Raw genomic sequence first — 16,849 nt, 5'->3', positions numbered from 1 at the left:
TGCTTGGATACTCCTTCGTTCGTGGCCGCATAATGGCTAGTTCTTCAGAGGGTTTCAGCCATTCTGCTAGGTCTTGTAGCGTAAGATTCTTGTTATCTTGTTTCGTACTTATCGTGTGTTTCAACTAGGCATGGGCAAAACGATTCTTTTCACCGAACGCGAACGAACTAGTTCGCTCACCAAAAAGAACCGTACGTGAACGACGATTCTTTCGTTCTTTTTTTCATGGGGTGTTTATTTACAAAGAACGCTCGTTATCTTTTTCATTTACCCGCCATAGACGCATACTGTAGCCAAAGAAGTACTCATTCTGCGGTTGACACCAATAATTTAAAAACATTAAAGACTCGGCCCATCTGCTGTCTGGCTAGCTATCGAAAAACCGACCAAAAACTAGCATGTATAAAACTAATACGAGCATAGACGTCTCCAGCATATATTGTACCCTATGCCTTATACACACTCAAGGATTCTATAAAAAAAACTACTTAAATATGGATCAACATGATGAGCGCAATTCCAGTTCAGTTCATTCGCGAATAGGGTAAATGTACCAATAGTGGTGCAATTTGTAGAGGTACCGATGTGTTTTAATGTATTTAAAGTGTCTGGAAGGACAATTTCTGAATATTTTAACACAAAGCAATTGGAATATGTTTTATCTTCGCAATCGCAACCATTTTTACCATGAAACACATAACATTTACGAAAAAATACATATTTTTGTGATTGCTTCGTTGTACCTATAATGGTGGTATGGTTCCTATAGTCGTCGTATTGTGTTCCTATAGTGGTGGTAAACAAAGATGCCTCAAAACAGTGTATAATATCAATATAACTTAGTTTTGAAGCTGTTTTCGTATGAATAGCATGGATTATTGCCATAATAATGATATCTTTCGTAATTTGATCGTAAAAAATGTATGAATTTGGTTGATGAAAATATTCACTAAAGTACTGCATCACACCTGTTGTCAACCTACACCCGGAAGAGTGTGCTTGATTTGAAGTCAATTTTTCATTCAGCCAGATAAGCGAATTTTGGCCTGTTTTTGGTAAATTACCTACATAAAACTCATTTCTGTTGCTTATTTTAGTGAAAACAGTACGACATGTCAAAAATGTCGCCGAAAAAAATCTAAAATCACCTGTTTTTATTGATTTTAGAACTAGGACCACTATAGGAACATGCCTGTTTTGTGTACCTATAATGGCACTATGGTAAAAAACACTTAAAAATGCATAAATATGGTCAAAAGGGAAATAATTTTAGTAAAACAATAACATTACATAACAGTTATATTGAAAAACTAGTAATTGCGTGGTTATGTGGTCGTTTAGAACGTTAACAGAAAAATGAGTTTCGTTATGAAATCCTAAGGATTTTGGAAAAATGTTGACACATTTCACAAAATAATGGATTTTTCGGTCACTAAGTAACGGAATGGCCCCATTTAACTTTTAAACCCTTTGTAAAAGGTTAAAGAACATTTCACACTAACTTAACTAACTTAAATACTTGTAATTTGTCCTTTGAACCGCATTTTAGAGCAATAGCACCACTATTGGTACTACCACCACTATAGGTACATTTACCCTAATGAATAATCCGTTTGAACGGGATCGATCTATTGAATTGTATATGTATAATTTCCACACCAACAGAGCACAGATCGAACACAAATGAGCCAGTTCGAACGCGTTCGATGAATTCAGTTGTGTAGGTACGATTTACACACCAACAGAACACAGATCGAGCACCAGTTCGAACGCGTTCGATGAATTCAGTCGTATAGATACGATTTCCAAACCAACAGCACACCAAGGATAATGTATTTAGAAGGTTGATTTTTATCGCTTTTGCTGGGCGACATTGTGGGGGACATCTGTCACTCTCTGCATACAAATTTCATTACCCCGCACCAGCCCTCCCCGATTTTTATACCGTAGCCCCCGGAAGAGAAATGTCAAGTCGAGAAATGTCATTTTGCTCTGAACAACTTCACCTTGTCATTTATAACACCTTGCAGCACACGTATCGAACACTGGCTGACAAATTCGACGGCGTTCGAGGAATTGAGTTGTATGGGTACGATTTCAACACCAACAGGGTACATTTTGATCTCTGACGACCCGTTCGCACGGTGCGAGAAAGAGCGAGAAAGCAATATGATTTTGCACGTTTCATTACCACATTTATGTGTGTCGTCGAACAATGAACGGAACGTTCGAACGCGTTCGGTGTAGTCAGTTTCTTCCAAAAGTCCTGGTCGTTTTTTGTTAAGAATCTCGTTCGTTCGTGCACTTTACCGAACTGTTCGAACGGTTCGATTCTCGTTCAACCTTTCGTTCCGAAGTTCGGTTGAAAACCTTGATGTTAAATCGTTTAGCAGCCTTTGGTCATTCAAAAATCCTTCTTGCTTCAACAACACCATGTTGTCAATGAGATTACGCAAAGCGTTGGAAAATTCTAAAAATGCTGAAGGATTATCTGTCGTTATATGTTTTATCACTAGTAATTCTAGCAGTAAAGACTTGTAAATGCTTTCAGGGTTCCCGACCATTTTGTCGAGCCTGGTTATTACGAGCGCAACGGTTTTCTGGGTTAAGCATTGATCCGCTAACTGCACGAAGTGCTTAACCTTTCAGATGCTTTTGCAGCCTATTTATGTTTTCTAAATTAATTTCACTACTTGCCGATCCGTTGGTTAATGCATCCTCTCTGGAGCCACTAATCGCTTAATCGCTGGCGCGTTGCATAACGTAGCTATTCAGCAAGTATTGCTACCTACTAACGCTTTGTTTTAAAGGCTAAATGATCGTAAACGACAGAAGGAAAGGAGGAAAAGCCGGGAAAGGCATGAGGAGGGAAAGGATGGAAAGGCGAGAAAGGAGGGAAAGGAAGGAAATGAGGGAATGGAGGGAAAGGAGGGAAAGGAGGGAAAGGAGGGAAAGGAGGGAAATGAGGGAAAGGAGGGAAAGGAGGGAAAGGAGTGAAAGGAGGGAAAGGAGGGAAAGGAGGGAAAGAAGGGAAATGAGGGAAAGGAGGGAAAGGAGGGAAAAGAAGGAAAGGATGGAAAGGAGGGAAAGAAGGGAAAAAAAGGGAAAGGAGGGAAAGGAGGGAAAGCACAATAATAAACGCACCAACTGGCTCTTGGCAAATAATGCCTTCATTATTTTTTTTTCAATTGAATTTATACTCTAAAAATGCTGACCGTCGTTGATCAGCATTTTCTTCTTAGCCTATGTTTTCCATTAAATCGTTAAATTCCATTGAATCGTTAAGCGCGTTGCATAACGTAGCTATTCAGCAAGTATTGCTACGCTTGTTTTTAAGGCTAAATTATCGTAAGCGACAGACGGAAAGGAGGAAAAGGAGGGCATTGGACTACTTGCCGATCTGTTGGTTGATGCATTCTCTCTGGAGCCACCATTTGTCGTGCACACGAGAGTGTCTTTCGGAACAGCAGCCCAAGACAGGCACAGTACACGCCGACTTAAGCACAATAATAAACGCACCAACTGGTTTCAATTGGATTTATACTCTAAAAATGCTGACCGTCATCCATCAGCATTTTCTTCTTAGCCTATGTGTTCAGGCTTAGGCACGGAAGCCCTGCCAGTTGATTCGTGTTTAACGAAACACGAAGATCATTCGTTGATTTCGGAGCGTTCGGGCACGATCGATTAGTTTATAAGTATAAGTGAATTGCGTGAAATAAACTCTCTTCTAATTGTGCAATACAAGGAACAACACCCGGTAATTATAAAACGCTAGAAAAAGTTACACCGAAACGCGAAAGAACATTATCCGAAATCGTAAGATTGAACATTGGTGCCGTGACCAGGATAACGACGGATTCTGGTTGAAATAATTTTACGGATTCTCGCGATATTTGTGATTATTGTGCGTGTAACTTTGCTTTAGTCGCAACACCGTCGACCGAGCTCACTGTGTTCGTGAAATTTAGCGTCATCCTAAAACCGAACTATGGCAACCCAACAACGTATCCTATCGTCCAGAAGGACAGCGTTGCTAGCGATGTTACCGGATTACGAAAAGTTTCTCATAAACTTTTACCCAGAACGGGATGCAATGCAGATCGACCCTCTCATTGCAAAAATCGAACAGCTTTCCATCGACTTGGAAACTGTGCAATGCCAATTAGAAGACGCAGCAGTCACACACGACGAAATTGTGCATAATTCCGCTGTACGCGATGATTACGATGACCGTTTGATACGCATAGAAGCCGTATTAAAATCGAACAAAATGCATCTGCCGCGAAATGAAAGCGCAGGCATAATTTCTTTGGCAGGGACAAAATAGCCCACCATCGCGCTTCCCGGGTTAGCTTGTAGTTACATTCATGTAAACAATACCGCGGCGACACCTAGCAGAAAACAAATGTCCTACCAGCATAAAAAAGCTAAACCTTTACGCGAAGCTAATTCTCCGGCTACGACTTACGCACACACACGCACATGCCCTATATGCTATTCGCAACACTCTATAGCGAAATGCCCGCAATTCATGCTCATGAATTCGGATGAACGATATCAGAACGCAAATACACTCAAGTTCTGCCTAAATTGCTTGCACGACAATCACCACACGCGTGATTGCTCGTCGCAACACAAGTGTAAGCACTGTAGTTCAGCACACCACACACTGATACACACACCGCACTACACCAGCACATTTGCCACTGCACCGAAGCCAGCTGCGCCAAATGCTCCTGCGTGTAATACACAAAACACCGGCACATTTTCCACTGCATCGACGCCAGCTGAGCAAAATGTTTCCGCGTGTTACACACATAAAATCGGTGCATTTTCCACTGCAACCAAGCCAGCTGCGCAAAATGCTCCGGTGACACACACACACACAACACTGACGATCACACGGCAAGCACTCAAACAAACAGCGAGGCAGCACTGAGACAAACTTCTGAGAAAGTCCTGTCTCAAACTGCGGTTATTCATACTAGCGATGCACATAGTATAATGCATCCTACAAGCATACAGTTAGATGGTGTAACTCAGCTTATTCCAATCAGCGATCGATTCGCTTATACATCAAATACAAAACACAATTCGATCGACATCACTCTGACTGGTGCAAAACACGGTGCTTGCGAAGTTTGCGTCCAAAGCCACCCACTACGAGCTGGATGTTGATGTTTTGATGATCCCCAAATTGTCCGAAATCTTTTACATGCCATCGGTAGCATGCATGGCATCACGAAATCAATCCACCGAGCGATTCTGTAAAGAAGAAGAAGCACAAGTTAATGATAGATATTCACTCAAAGTACGAAAGCATGAAAAGTTTCACGAAGTGACAAAACACCAAGCTGTTCACTTACCTATTGAACTACATTTAGATAAAACGTATGACGTATCCAATTCACTTAATGTGCTCGCTGCTTTATATGCTGAACAGATCGAGACACGCTCGGCGCGAAAGCTTTTACCATACGAGGAGGAAGCAAGATGATTCATGCTTCGATGTGCAGCACCGTTCGCACCAGCGATCGTGGAAGCATTTATCCTGCGCGTATTATCCCGCAGATTTCGTTTTTCACGGTATGTCAGCAGAATTCCTGAAAAGTAAGCTGCGGAGCTTCGGTCCGGATTGGTTTTGTCTACCCGTTTCCATCTGGCCCAACTCTAACCCTGAACCAACCGAAGAAAAGAATCTTGAGATTCGTATGGTGAGTGCTACCGTAATGAGAACGCCTACTAATTTTCCTTTGTTTACGTGTTACAGCTACAAGCGATTGTCGCGTATCGTTGCATACTGCATTCGCTACGCACGTAACACTAAGGAAAGGTCACGCACTCAACGAACAGCAGCACACCACCACGCACCTTTAATCATCACTACCGAGCGCATGAAAACTGCAAACACTGTGCTACACCATACAGCGCAGCTGGATGCATTTTCAATGGATCTCGGGCAGCCCGAAAAAGGCAACGTGGTGACGAAACAAATACCCTGGCGTACACTAGCTTCACTCCTAGACCCTCTAGGAATCATTCGAGTTTCCCAGCTGCCCTACCATGCCCTGTCCTGCCTCCTAAAATGCAGTCGTTTACGCACATGATCGACAAGTGCCGTTACACGGAGCTTCATCAGCAAGAAGGAAGATCATTGCTCTCGACGGTACGGGATGAGCATTGGCCGTTAGATGGAAGGCTAATTTTGTATTGGTCAGTTGAAATAATTTTTTGTCGGTGCACACGACAGCAACCAACAGTTTAACAACTACAACTTTTATCACTACCACGATTGACTGCGCGACGCAGTTTACCAGCACACAACGCGAGTGCTGCAAGTGAGCTTCATGAGCTAGTTAATCTGTTCCGCGGCGAACAACTATACTTATTCGTTACAGATCGCAACCGAATTTGCACTTGACACTTTCCTCTACCCACACCACACCACCCTCTTGCGGATTGTGGAAGGCAGCAGCGAAGACCGTCAAGCGATAACCACCTACACTGCAACTTTCACCTGCACTACCGGTCTAAACTTAATCGAAGCAGCGACGCGTTCGCGTCCTCTTCTATCGATGCCTGATGACCCTATCGATTAGTCGTCACTTACCCCAGCGCATTTCCTAGTCGGCCCATAGGTTCAGCATTTGTCGAAGGCTTGCCTACAAGAAGTACAACGCGTTTATTCTATGGCGATGATGAACAACAACAGTTTAGTTTACCTGGCAGACAGATTATCCCGAAGATTGGTTTGCTCCTTTGCAACACCACACGGCATGCGCACACCGAAGACGATAAGCTGGCACGGGTAGTAAAGCTGAAAATAACGAAAGGTATCGTAACATGCCCCCTCTTAAGAATTTGTATCTTACCTGCATCTGAACGCGAAGGCACATACTTTTAACTTCCGTTATTTTTATTTGTTATTATTTTGATTATTGACTTGCGTCAAGGGGGGGAGGATGTTCAGGCTCAGGCACGGAAGCCCTGCCAGTTGATTCGTGTTTAACGAAACACGAAGATCATTCGTTGAGTTCGGAGCGTTCGGGCACGATCGATTAGTTTATAAGTATAAGTGAATTGTGTGAAATAAACTCTCTTCTAATTGTGCAATACAAGGAACAACACCCTGTAATTATAAAACGCTAGAAAAAGTTACACCGAAACGCGAAAGAACATTATCCATAATCGTAAGATTGAACACAATGTTTTCCATAAAATCGTTAAAAAAGCGCGCATCGCTGGCGCGTTGCATAACGTAGCTATTCAGCAAGTATTGACCAGCAACGCTTCGTTTTTAAAGCTTAATTATCGTCAGTGACAGAAGGAAAGATACAAAGGAGGGAAAAGAATGAAAGTAAGGAAAGGTGGGAAAAGGAGGGAAAAAAGGGAAAGGAGGGAAAGGAGGAAAGGAGGGAAAGGAGGGAAAAGAGGGAAAGGATGGAAAGGAGGGATAGGAGGGATAGGAGGGAAAGGTGGGAAAGGAGGGAAAGGAGGGGAAGGAGGGAAAGGAGGGAAAGGAGGGAAAAGAGGGAAAGGAGGGAAAGGAGGGAAAGGAGGGAAAGGAGGGAAAAGAGGGAAAGGATGGAAAGGAGGGAAAGGAGGGAAAGGAGGGAAATAAATAAATGGTGTAAAGGAGGGAAAGGAGGGAAAGGAGGGAAAGTACGCACAATCAAATGTATTTCGAACCACCAATTGGGACGAAAAAGTTACTGCAGGTATATTTCCATACCGTTTCAAACTGTTTCGTCGCTTCTCAGCCCAAGTAAGCACGGAGGAGCTGAGCCGGAATCGATACGAGCACACACCAACTGGTTGAATTTGAAGACAGATGTTTTAACCAACAGATCCACAATACACACCTTCAAACATTGTTTCCGGGATTAGGCATCTCCGAGCTACCAAACAGCTAAATTATCGTTAGCGACAGACGGAAAGAATGAAAAGGAGGGAAAGGAATGAGGAGGGAAAGGATGGAAAGGCGAGAAAGGAAGGAAAGGAAGGAAATGAGGGAATGGAGGGAACGGAGGGAAAGGAGTGAAAGGAGGGAAAGGAGGGAAAGGAGGGAAAGGAGGGAAAGGTGGGAAAGGAGGGAAAGGAGGGAAAGGAGGGAAAGGATGGAAAGGATGGAAAGGAGGGAAAGGAGGGAAAGGAGGGAAAGGAGGGAAAGGAGGAAAAGGAGAGAAAGGTGGGAAAGGATGGAACGGTTGGAAAGGAGGGATAGGTTGGTAAGGAGGGAAAGGAGGGAAAGGAGGGAAATGAGGGAAAGGAGGGAAAGGAGGGAAAGGAGGGAAAGGAGGGAAAGCAGGGAAAGGAGGGAAAGGAGGGAAAGGAGGGAAAGGAGGGAAAGGAGGGAAAGGAGGGAAAGGAGGGAAAGGAGGGAAAGGAGGGAAAGGAGGGAAAGGAGGGAAAGGAGGGAAAGGAGGGAAAGGAGGGAAAGGAGGGAAAGGAGGGAAAGGTTGGAAAGGAGGGAAAGGAGGGAAAGGAGGGAAGGAGAGAAAGAAGGGAAAGGATGGCAATGAGGGAAAGGAGGGAAAGGAGGGAAAAGAGGGAAAGGATGAAAAAGAGGGAAAGGATCGAAAAAAAGGGAAAGGAGGGAAAGGAGGGAAAGCACAATAATAAACGCACCAACTGGCTCTTGGCAAATAATGCCTTCATTATTTTTTTTTCAATTGAATTTATACTCTAAAAATGCTGACCGTCGTCGATCACATTTCCTTCTTAGCCTATGTCTTCCATTAAATCGTTAAATTCCATTTAATCGTTAAGCGCGTTTAATCGCTGGCGCGTTGCATAACGTAGCTATTCAGCAAGTATTGCTACCTAGCAACACTTTGTTTTTAAGGCTAAATTATCGTAAGCGACAGACGGAAAGGAGGAAAAGGAGGGAAAGGAATGAGGAGGTGTTGGAATTTGGATAATTATTTTCGAACTTAAATTTGAATTGTACATAAAACAAAGCGTTAGGAAACTAAGATTAGATTATAAACTACTCGACATTAGAAACTGCTCGATCTACACGAATTATGAACTGCATGAAATATTATGTACAAAAAAGGACAAACGAATATACAGTTGCAAACCGACCAGCGATAAAGGTGTACACTTTCCTATTCAAATTTCCTCCAAATATCACAGCCAGCCCCTTTTCGTGAATATATTTCACATTTTTGGTCCTTCGAGCCGGATCGTGATATACGGAGAAGAAATAAGTTTCATTCTGCATCAAGAGTGGAATTCGGTATTCGTCGTCAAGTGTGCAAGTCATTCCGTGACAATTCCCGCCATCGCATATCGCCCCGCATCAAGGGCAACGGTCGGTTACACGCCATCATTTTGAATTTCGCGCCATCGCTTTGTTCGTTATTTTCGTGTGATATCGCAGTATTTTATTTGTGCAATGGATAAGAAAATTAAAGCAGTGCAACTGAAAAAGAGGATCGCCCTGGAGAACATAAAATCGCTGGAACGGTTCCAGGCGAAATATTCGAGTGATGATGCCAAGCAGATTCCGGAGGTGTTAGAAGATCTGGCGAAACATAAGGAAGAGTTTTTCACCGCAGTTTCGAAACTGGAAGAGCTTGAAGATAAAGACGAAGCGGTCGAAGCCAGCATAATGGAACGGATCAACATTGAAGAACGCTGTCGCAAGCTAAAATCATTTCTACGGGAAAGACAGCCAAAGGAAGAAGGTTCGCTCAACGATACAACGGGCTTGGCTTCCTCAACGCTTGCATTCGGTCGACCCCACGCGCCAAATTTACGTTTGCCCAAAATCGAACTTCCAACATTTGACGGAGATCACACAAAATGGCTTTCTTTCCGAGATCGCTTCATCGCAATGATCGACGCTTCAGCCGAGCTTCCATCTATCGCGAAGCTACAATACTTACTGTCATCGTTGAAGGGGGACGCGGCGGTACCCTTCGAGCATACACCTTTAACGGCGGACAACTATTCGGTTACCTGGGCGGCGCTTCTTAAACGGTACGACAATTCTCGTCTTTTGATTCGCGAATACTATCGCAAATTGCACTACCTTCCGGGAGTGCAATTGGTGTGCGTTGACAAGCTCACGCACCTGGTGGATGAATTCACCCGCTTCGTCAACGGGTTGAAAAAGCTGAACGAACCGGTTGACTCGTGGGACACACCCCTCTCAAACATGCTGCTGATGAAGTTGGATCGAGAGACATTGTTGGCTTGGGAGAAACATTCCGTGCACTTCACGACGGACAAATATAAGGATGTGATCGACTTCGTGCAAGATCGTATCCAAATCTTGAAATCGACCAACAACTTCGTGAAGGATCAAGCAGCTAGTGGTATCAAGGTGGCCGGTCTCATTCGTCAACCAGGGCAACGGAGATTCATCGCGAATGCAGCTACATCTCGCTCGGCTCCTGCTGCATCGACTGCGCACACCCAACAGCCAAAGGGTCCATTGGAGTGTTCCGAAGACCACACACTGCGCAACTGTCCAGTGTTCATCGCCAAGGAGGTCCAACAGCGACGGGACGTCGTCGCATCGAAGCGGCTGTGCTGGAACTGTTTGAGCAGCAATCATCAGGTTAGAGCGTGCAAGTCGGATTATTCGTGTCGCACGTGTCGTGAGCGTCATCACACACTTCTACATCATTCACCACCCTATGCTCCACCCGCAACGGTAACATTGTCAGCTCAGTCGAATGAAGACAATGTGTTTCTGGCGACGGCAAACATCCAGATCAAGGATGACTACGGGAACACCCATGAAGCAAGGGCGTTGTTGGATTCGGGATCCATGTCTAATTTCATCGCTGAGGAGTTCGCACGGAAACTGCTGACGAGTCGCAAAAGGGTCAACGTCGCTGTATCGGGCATCGGCAATGCAGTACAGCAGATCAAGGGTTCCATCGTCGCTACCGTTCAGTCCAAGACACAACCCTTCGCAACGGAGATGACTTTCTTGGTTCTGGACACGCCATCCGCAAACATCCCTACATCACCAACGGACGTCTCTTCATGGAAAATGCCGGACGTGGCATTGGCGGACAGCACCTTTAACAGTCCGGGGCAAATCGACATCGTCATCGGAGGCGATACGTTCTGGGAGCTCCACACCGGTCGCAAGTGCTCTATCGGTAGAGGCAAACCGTGGCTGGTCGAAACCCACTTTGGTTGGGTTGCCACCGGCAACACTCATCATTCGTCAGTCGGTCCGCGGCTGTGCCATCTATCTGCATACGACACCCCACTGGAGGAGACCATGCAGCGGTTCTGGGAGAGTGAAACCATAGCCGAGGATCCTGTGCTATCGGTTGAGGCGAATGCTTGCGAGAAGCATTTCGCAGCAACAACTGTTCGCAACTCAAGTGGAAGGTATGTCGTTAGTTTGCCATTTAACTCCAACCCTAATATCGTTTTAGGAGAGTCGAAGGAAATAGCCGATCGCAGACTGCGTTGTATCGAACGGCGGTTGAACACCAATGCTAAAATGAAAGAAGAGTATGTTAAATTTATGAAAGAATATGAGCATTTGGGGCATATGAAGCGGCTTACCAGTCCTGCAAACGATTCGGTAGAGCATTACTACCTCCCACATCACGCTGTCATTAAGGAATCAAGCACAACCACGAAGGTGCGTGTCGTGTTCGATGCATCCTGTAAGACTTCGAGTGGTTACTCATTGAACGACAAACTCTTCGTGGGATCAGTCGTTCAAGAAGATCTTTTATCGATTATCCTTCGGTTTCGTTCTCGTGCCATTGCTCTCACTGCAGACGTAGAGAAGATGTATCGGCAAATTTTACATAGCCCTCATGACCGTAACTATCTGCGCATCCGGTACAGAGAACATCCTGCAGATCCTATATCGACATTTGAGCTACAGACGGTTACGTACGGCACAGCCTCTGCTCCATTTTTAGCAACCAGGACCCTAAAACAGATTGCTCTTGACCACAAGGAAGAGTATCCTTTGGCAATGAACGCGGTCATGAACGATTTTTACGTAGATGATTTGCTAACGGGTACCGATGATTTGTCCGAAGCAATCGTTATACAAAGGCAAATCTCAGACATGCTAAATTCAGCTGGCTTCACGCTGAAGAAATGGGCATCGAACCGCTCCGAAGCATTGAAGAACGTTCCTTCAGAAGATGTGGCGGTACAACTCTCGCACGAGTGGAAGAGCTCGAAACAAGTATCCACACTAGGCATCGTTTGGGAACCGGCAACTGATACACTACGGTTTCGTATTGAGATACCACCTACAACACCCAGCATGACGAAAAGGTTAATTTTGTCATATATCGCCAAGATATTTGATCCCCTCGGGCTACTGGGCCCAACGATCATCATCGCAAAGATGTTCATGCAGCAACTATGGGCTCTCAAGATTCATGGAAAGGCATATGACTGGGACAGCGAGCTACCATCGCACTTACAGCATGAATGGTCGAAATTTCACTCTACATTATCTTCACTACGCAATTTGACAGTCCCACGGTACATATCGCAATGCACGGCAACAAGTCTGCAAATTCATATCTTTGCTGACGCATCACAACTAGCATATGGTGCTTGTTGCTACATTCGGGCTGAAAGCATGGAAGGAGTCACCGTGCAGCTGCTAACAGCCAAGTCAAAGGTCGTTGCGTTATCCAATTCACATTCCATAGCTCGATTGGAATTGTGTGCAGCACGACTAGCCACACTTCTTTACGAGAAAGTCCAGCAATCACTGAAAATTTCTGCTACCACCATCTGTTGGACCGATTCCATGACTGTCCTTCACTGGCTGAATTCAGCACCAAATCGATGGAAGCCCTTCGTTGCAAACAGGGTTGCAAAAATTCAGCACACGGCTGGAATACAATGCTGGAAGCATGTTCCAGGCTCGGACAATCCAGCAGACGACATTTCGCGAGGTTTAACGCCGGAAAAGTTGCTAGTGTGTGAGCGCTGGTGGCACGGGCCACATTGGTTAGCACGCAACTCGGAAGAATGGCCGCAGAACACACCATCACCAAGCGAAGATGAGAGCGCAGAAGAAGAAAAACTATCGTCACGGGTTGCAAGCACAGCATTAATCTGCGAATTTCGAAACAGTTTGTTCTCACGATTTTCGATCTACCACAAACTGCAAAGAGTTGTTGCACATTGTTTGCGCTTTATACAAAACGCAAAGCGCCGCGTAGGAAACAAGGTCCATGCTAAGGATATCCCACCGCTCACTGTAGACGAACTCAAGGCGGCAGAACTCAAGTTGTGTTATCTTTCGCAACAAGACACCTTTTCCGAGGAGATACAACACCTGCAGAAGGGCAAAGAGATTCCGAAGAACTCCAAACTGAAATGGATTTCCCCTTTCATAGATACGCAAGGTATTCTGCGCATTGGTGGCCGGCTCAGTAAGGCACATCTGTCGGAATCAGAAAAACACCCGGTAATATTATCACTGTCCGCACTACTAGCTGTTTCGATACACTTGAGTAAGCTGCATGCTGCACCACAACTGCTTTTAGCAACACTACGCCAAAGCTTTTGGATAATTGGCGGTCGCAATTTATGCAAGTCTGTGTACCACAGTTGCCACGCATGTTTTAAGGCCAAACCCACACTTATTAAGCAAAGTATCGCCGATTTGCCAACATCACGAGTCACACCAACAAGACCATTCTCAGTATGCGGAGTAGACTATTGCGGACCAATCTATATAAAACAAACCATACGCAACAGAAGTCCGATTAAAGCATACATCGCCATATTTGTATGTTTTTCAACAAGAGCGGTACATATCGAACTGGTTGGCGATTTAACATCAACAGCATTTATCAATGCACTTCGTCGTTTGATTGCACGTCGTGGTCAAATCGGTGAACTGCATTCCGACAATGCAACCACCTTTAAGGGAGCGGCACATGAGCTGAATCGCGTCTACAAGATGCTAAAGAGCGACGAACACGATCGAGCTGCTATATTTGATTGGTGCGCGATGAATCATATGAAGTGGAAGTTTATCCCACCAAGAGCACCACATTTTGGAGGTTTATGGGAGGCGGCGGTGAAGGCAGCTAAAAGCCATATAGTCAGAACAATAGGAACAACAAGCATCACACAGGAGAGCATGCTTACCCTACTTGCCCAGGTAGAGCAATGTTTAAATTCGCGACCAATTACACCTCTATCCGATGAGCCGTCGGACTTGGAACCATTGACACCGGGACACTTCCTCGTCGGTGGCAATCTGCAAGCGGTACCAATCATCGATTACACCGAGACACCGAGCAACTATTTGAGGGAATACCAGTTGGTACAAAAACATCTGCAAACCATTTGGGCTCGATGGTATCCGGAGTACCTGCAGCAGTTACAAGCTCGAGCCAAATATTGCAACGGGAAATCAGCGGTTCTGAAAGAAAATACACTGGTGATTATTAAGGAAGACAATGTACATCCTACCTCGTGGCCGATGGGGCGCATCGTTGCAGTACACCCTGGAAAGGACGATGTTGTTCGCGTCGTTACACTGCGCACTGCTTCAGGGAAGCAAATCGTCCGCGCAGCTAATCGTCTGGCGGTTTTGCCTAATCCGGACGTAATTAGCAACTTAGAGCAGAAGGAAACCACTGGCACTGAGTAACGCGCAGCTGCAAGCCACGCGACATTGTTTACATTTCGCACTCATGGCAGAACAAGATACACGCAACACACATTCACACATCTACACACACGAGCAGTATGATAGGAGATAAGCGTCAGGTTCAAGAGTCGAACTTTTTTTGAATTCTTTTTTGAACTCATTATTGAATTTATATTTTGCATGAAATTTAAAGAAGTTCTTCTTTGGTGGCCGGGAATGTTGGAATTTGGATAATTATTTTCGAACTTAAATTTGAATTGTACATAAAACAAAGCGTTAGGAAACTAAGATTAGGTTATAAACTACTCGACATTCGAAACTGCTCGATCTACACGAATTATGGACTGCATGAAATATTATATACAAAAAAGGACAAACGAATATACAGTTGCAAACCGACCAGCGATAAAGGTGTACACTTTCCTATTCAAATTTCCTCCAAATATCACAGCCAGCCCCTTTTCGTGAATATATTTCACAGGAGGGAAAGGATGGAAAGGCGAGATAGGAGGGAAAGGATGGAAATGAGGGAATGGAGGGAACGGAGGGAAAGGATGGAAAGGAGGGAAAGGAGGGGAAGGAGGGAAAGGAGGGAAAGGAGGGAAAGGAGGGAAAGAAGGGAAAGGAGGGAAAGGAGGGAAAGGAGGAAAAGGATGGAAAAAAGGGAAAGGAGGGTAAAAAGGGAAAGGAGGGAAAGGAGGGAAAGCACAATAATAAACGCACCAACTGGCTCTTGGCAAATAATGCCTTCATTATTTTTTTTGAATTGAATTTATACTCTAAAAATGCTGACCGTCGTCGATCAGCATTTCCTTCTTAGCCTATGTTTTCCATTAAATCGTTAAATTCCATTGAATCGTTAAGCGCGTTTAATCGCTGGCGCGTTGCATAACGTAGCTATTCAGCAAGTATTGACCAGCAACGCTTCGTTTTTAAAGCTTAATTATCGTCAGCGACAGAAAGAAAGATACAAAGGAGGGAAAAGAATGAACGGAAGGAAAGGTGGGAAAAGGAGGAAAAAAAGGGAAAGGAGGGAAAGGAAGAAAGGAGGAAAGGAAGGTAAAGAGGGAAAGGATGGAAAGGAGGGATAGGAGGGATAGGAGGGAAAGGAGGGAAAGGAGGGAAAGGAGGGGAAGGAGGGAAAGGAGGGAAAGGAGAGAAAAGAGGGAAAGGAGGGAAAGGAGGGAAAGGAGGGAAAAGAGGGAAAGGATGGAAAGGAGGAAAGGAGGGAAAGGAGGGAAAGGAGGGAAATAAAGGAAATGGTGTAAAGGAGGGAAAGGAGGGAAAGGAGGGAAAGGAGGGAAAGTATTTCGAAACGCACAATCAAATGTATTTCGAACCACCAATTGGGACGAAAAAGTTATTGCAGGTATATTTCCATACCGTTTCAAACTGTTTCGTCGCTTCTCAGCCCAAGTAAGCACGGAGGAGCTGAGCCGGAATCGATACGAGCACACACCAACTGGTTGAATTTGAAGACAGATGTTTTAACCACCAGATCCACAATACACACCTTCAAACATTGTTTCCGGGATTAGGCATCTCCGAGCTACCAAACAGCTACCGAACACTCAATTCATTCCAGAAGTACCAATTAAGGGGAGAGATGTTGGATCATTCAGTTACCGCAGGACTCCACACAGCATAACACGGAGCGCAACATAACAACTGACAGCTGCCAAACGCGTAAGAAAACGCTTGGGAAAGGAGGTAAAGCGTTTCATTAACTGTCGGTAATCGCAGTAGGTTGGTAGCTTTAAAATGAGAAATGAGCGGCCTACTACGGATATTCATAACATGGTACCGGCAATACAGCGTTCTCTGAAGCGTTAAGCAGCTGTCAGTTGTTATGTTGCGCTCCGTTTATGCTGTGTGGAGTCCTGCGGTTATAAGGGGGGAGATGTTGGATCATAGCACACATTGCAATCATAACATTTTCATGTAATAATTATTAATTGATCATAGTTCACGTTGTTACATTCTGAACTATAAAAAGTAGGGAATGCAAATAACACGTTCAGTTTGAATAAACCTATCGATTGAAACTCATCGTAGTTTGGCAATCCAGTACACAACAGATACTATGATGCCTTTTGCCGCAACCGTACCACGCTACATTGTGCTGATAGGCGACAGTTTTTGGTGTTATGGTTGCTGTACTTGCAGCAATTGGTGCAAATTCTATGCCGAATAAAAAGAGTTAATTTTATATTGAGTGTC

The 16,849-nt window shown here is 44.6% G+C and overlaps 1 protein-coding gene across 1 annotated transcript; it reads left to right on the top strand.

Moving 5' to 3' along the window:
* The first annotated feature begins 9,403 nt into the window (after window positions 1-9,403).
* Window positions 9,404-14,629, top strand: LOC125908323 (uncharacterized). Its single transcript, XM_049611020.1, has 2 exons — window positions 9,404-13,478; window positions 13,815-14,629. Exons 1-2 carry the CDS (start codon window positions 9,404-9,406, stop codon window positions 14,627-14,629), a joined length of 4,890 nt encoding a protein of 1,629 aa, XP_049466977.1.
* The last annotated feature ends 2,220 nt before the right edge of the window (window positions 14,630-16,849 follow it).

Source organism: Anopheles coluzzii, chromosome 2 (genome assembly GCF_943734685.1).
Source record: "Anopheles coluzzii chromosome 2, AcolN3, whole genome shotgun sequence".
Classification (NCBI taxonomy): domain Eukaryota; kingdom Metazoa; phylum Arthropoda; class Insecta; order Diptera; family Culicidae; genus Anopheles; species Anopheles coluzzii.
Note: the sequence above shows the minus strand (reverse complement) of the source record. Positions and strands in the feature narration are given on the sequence as shown.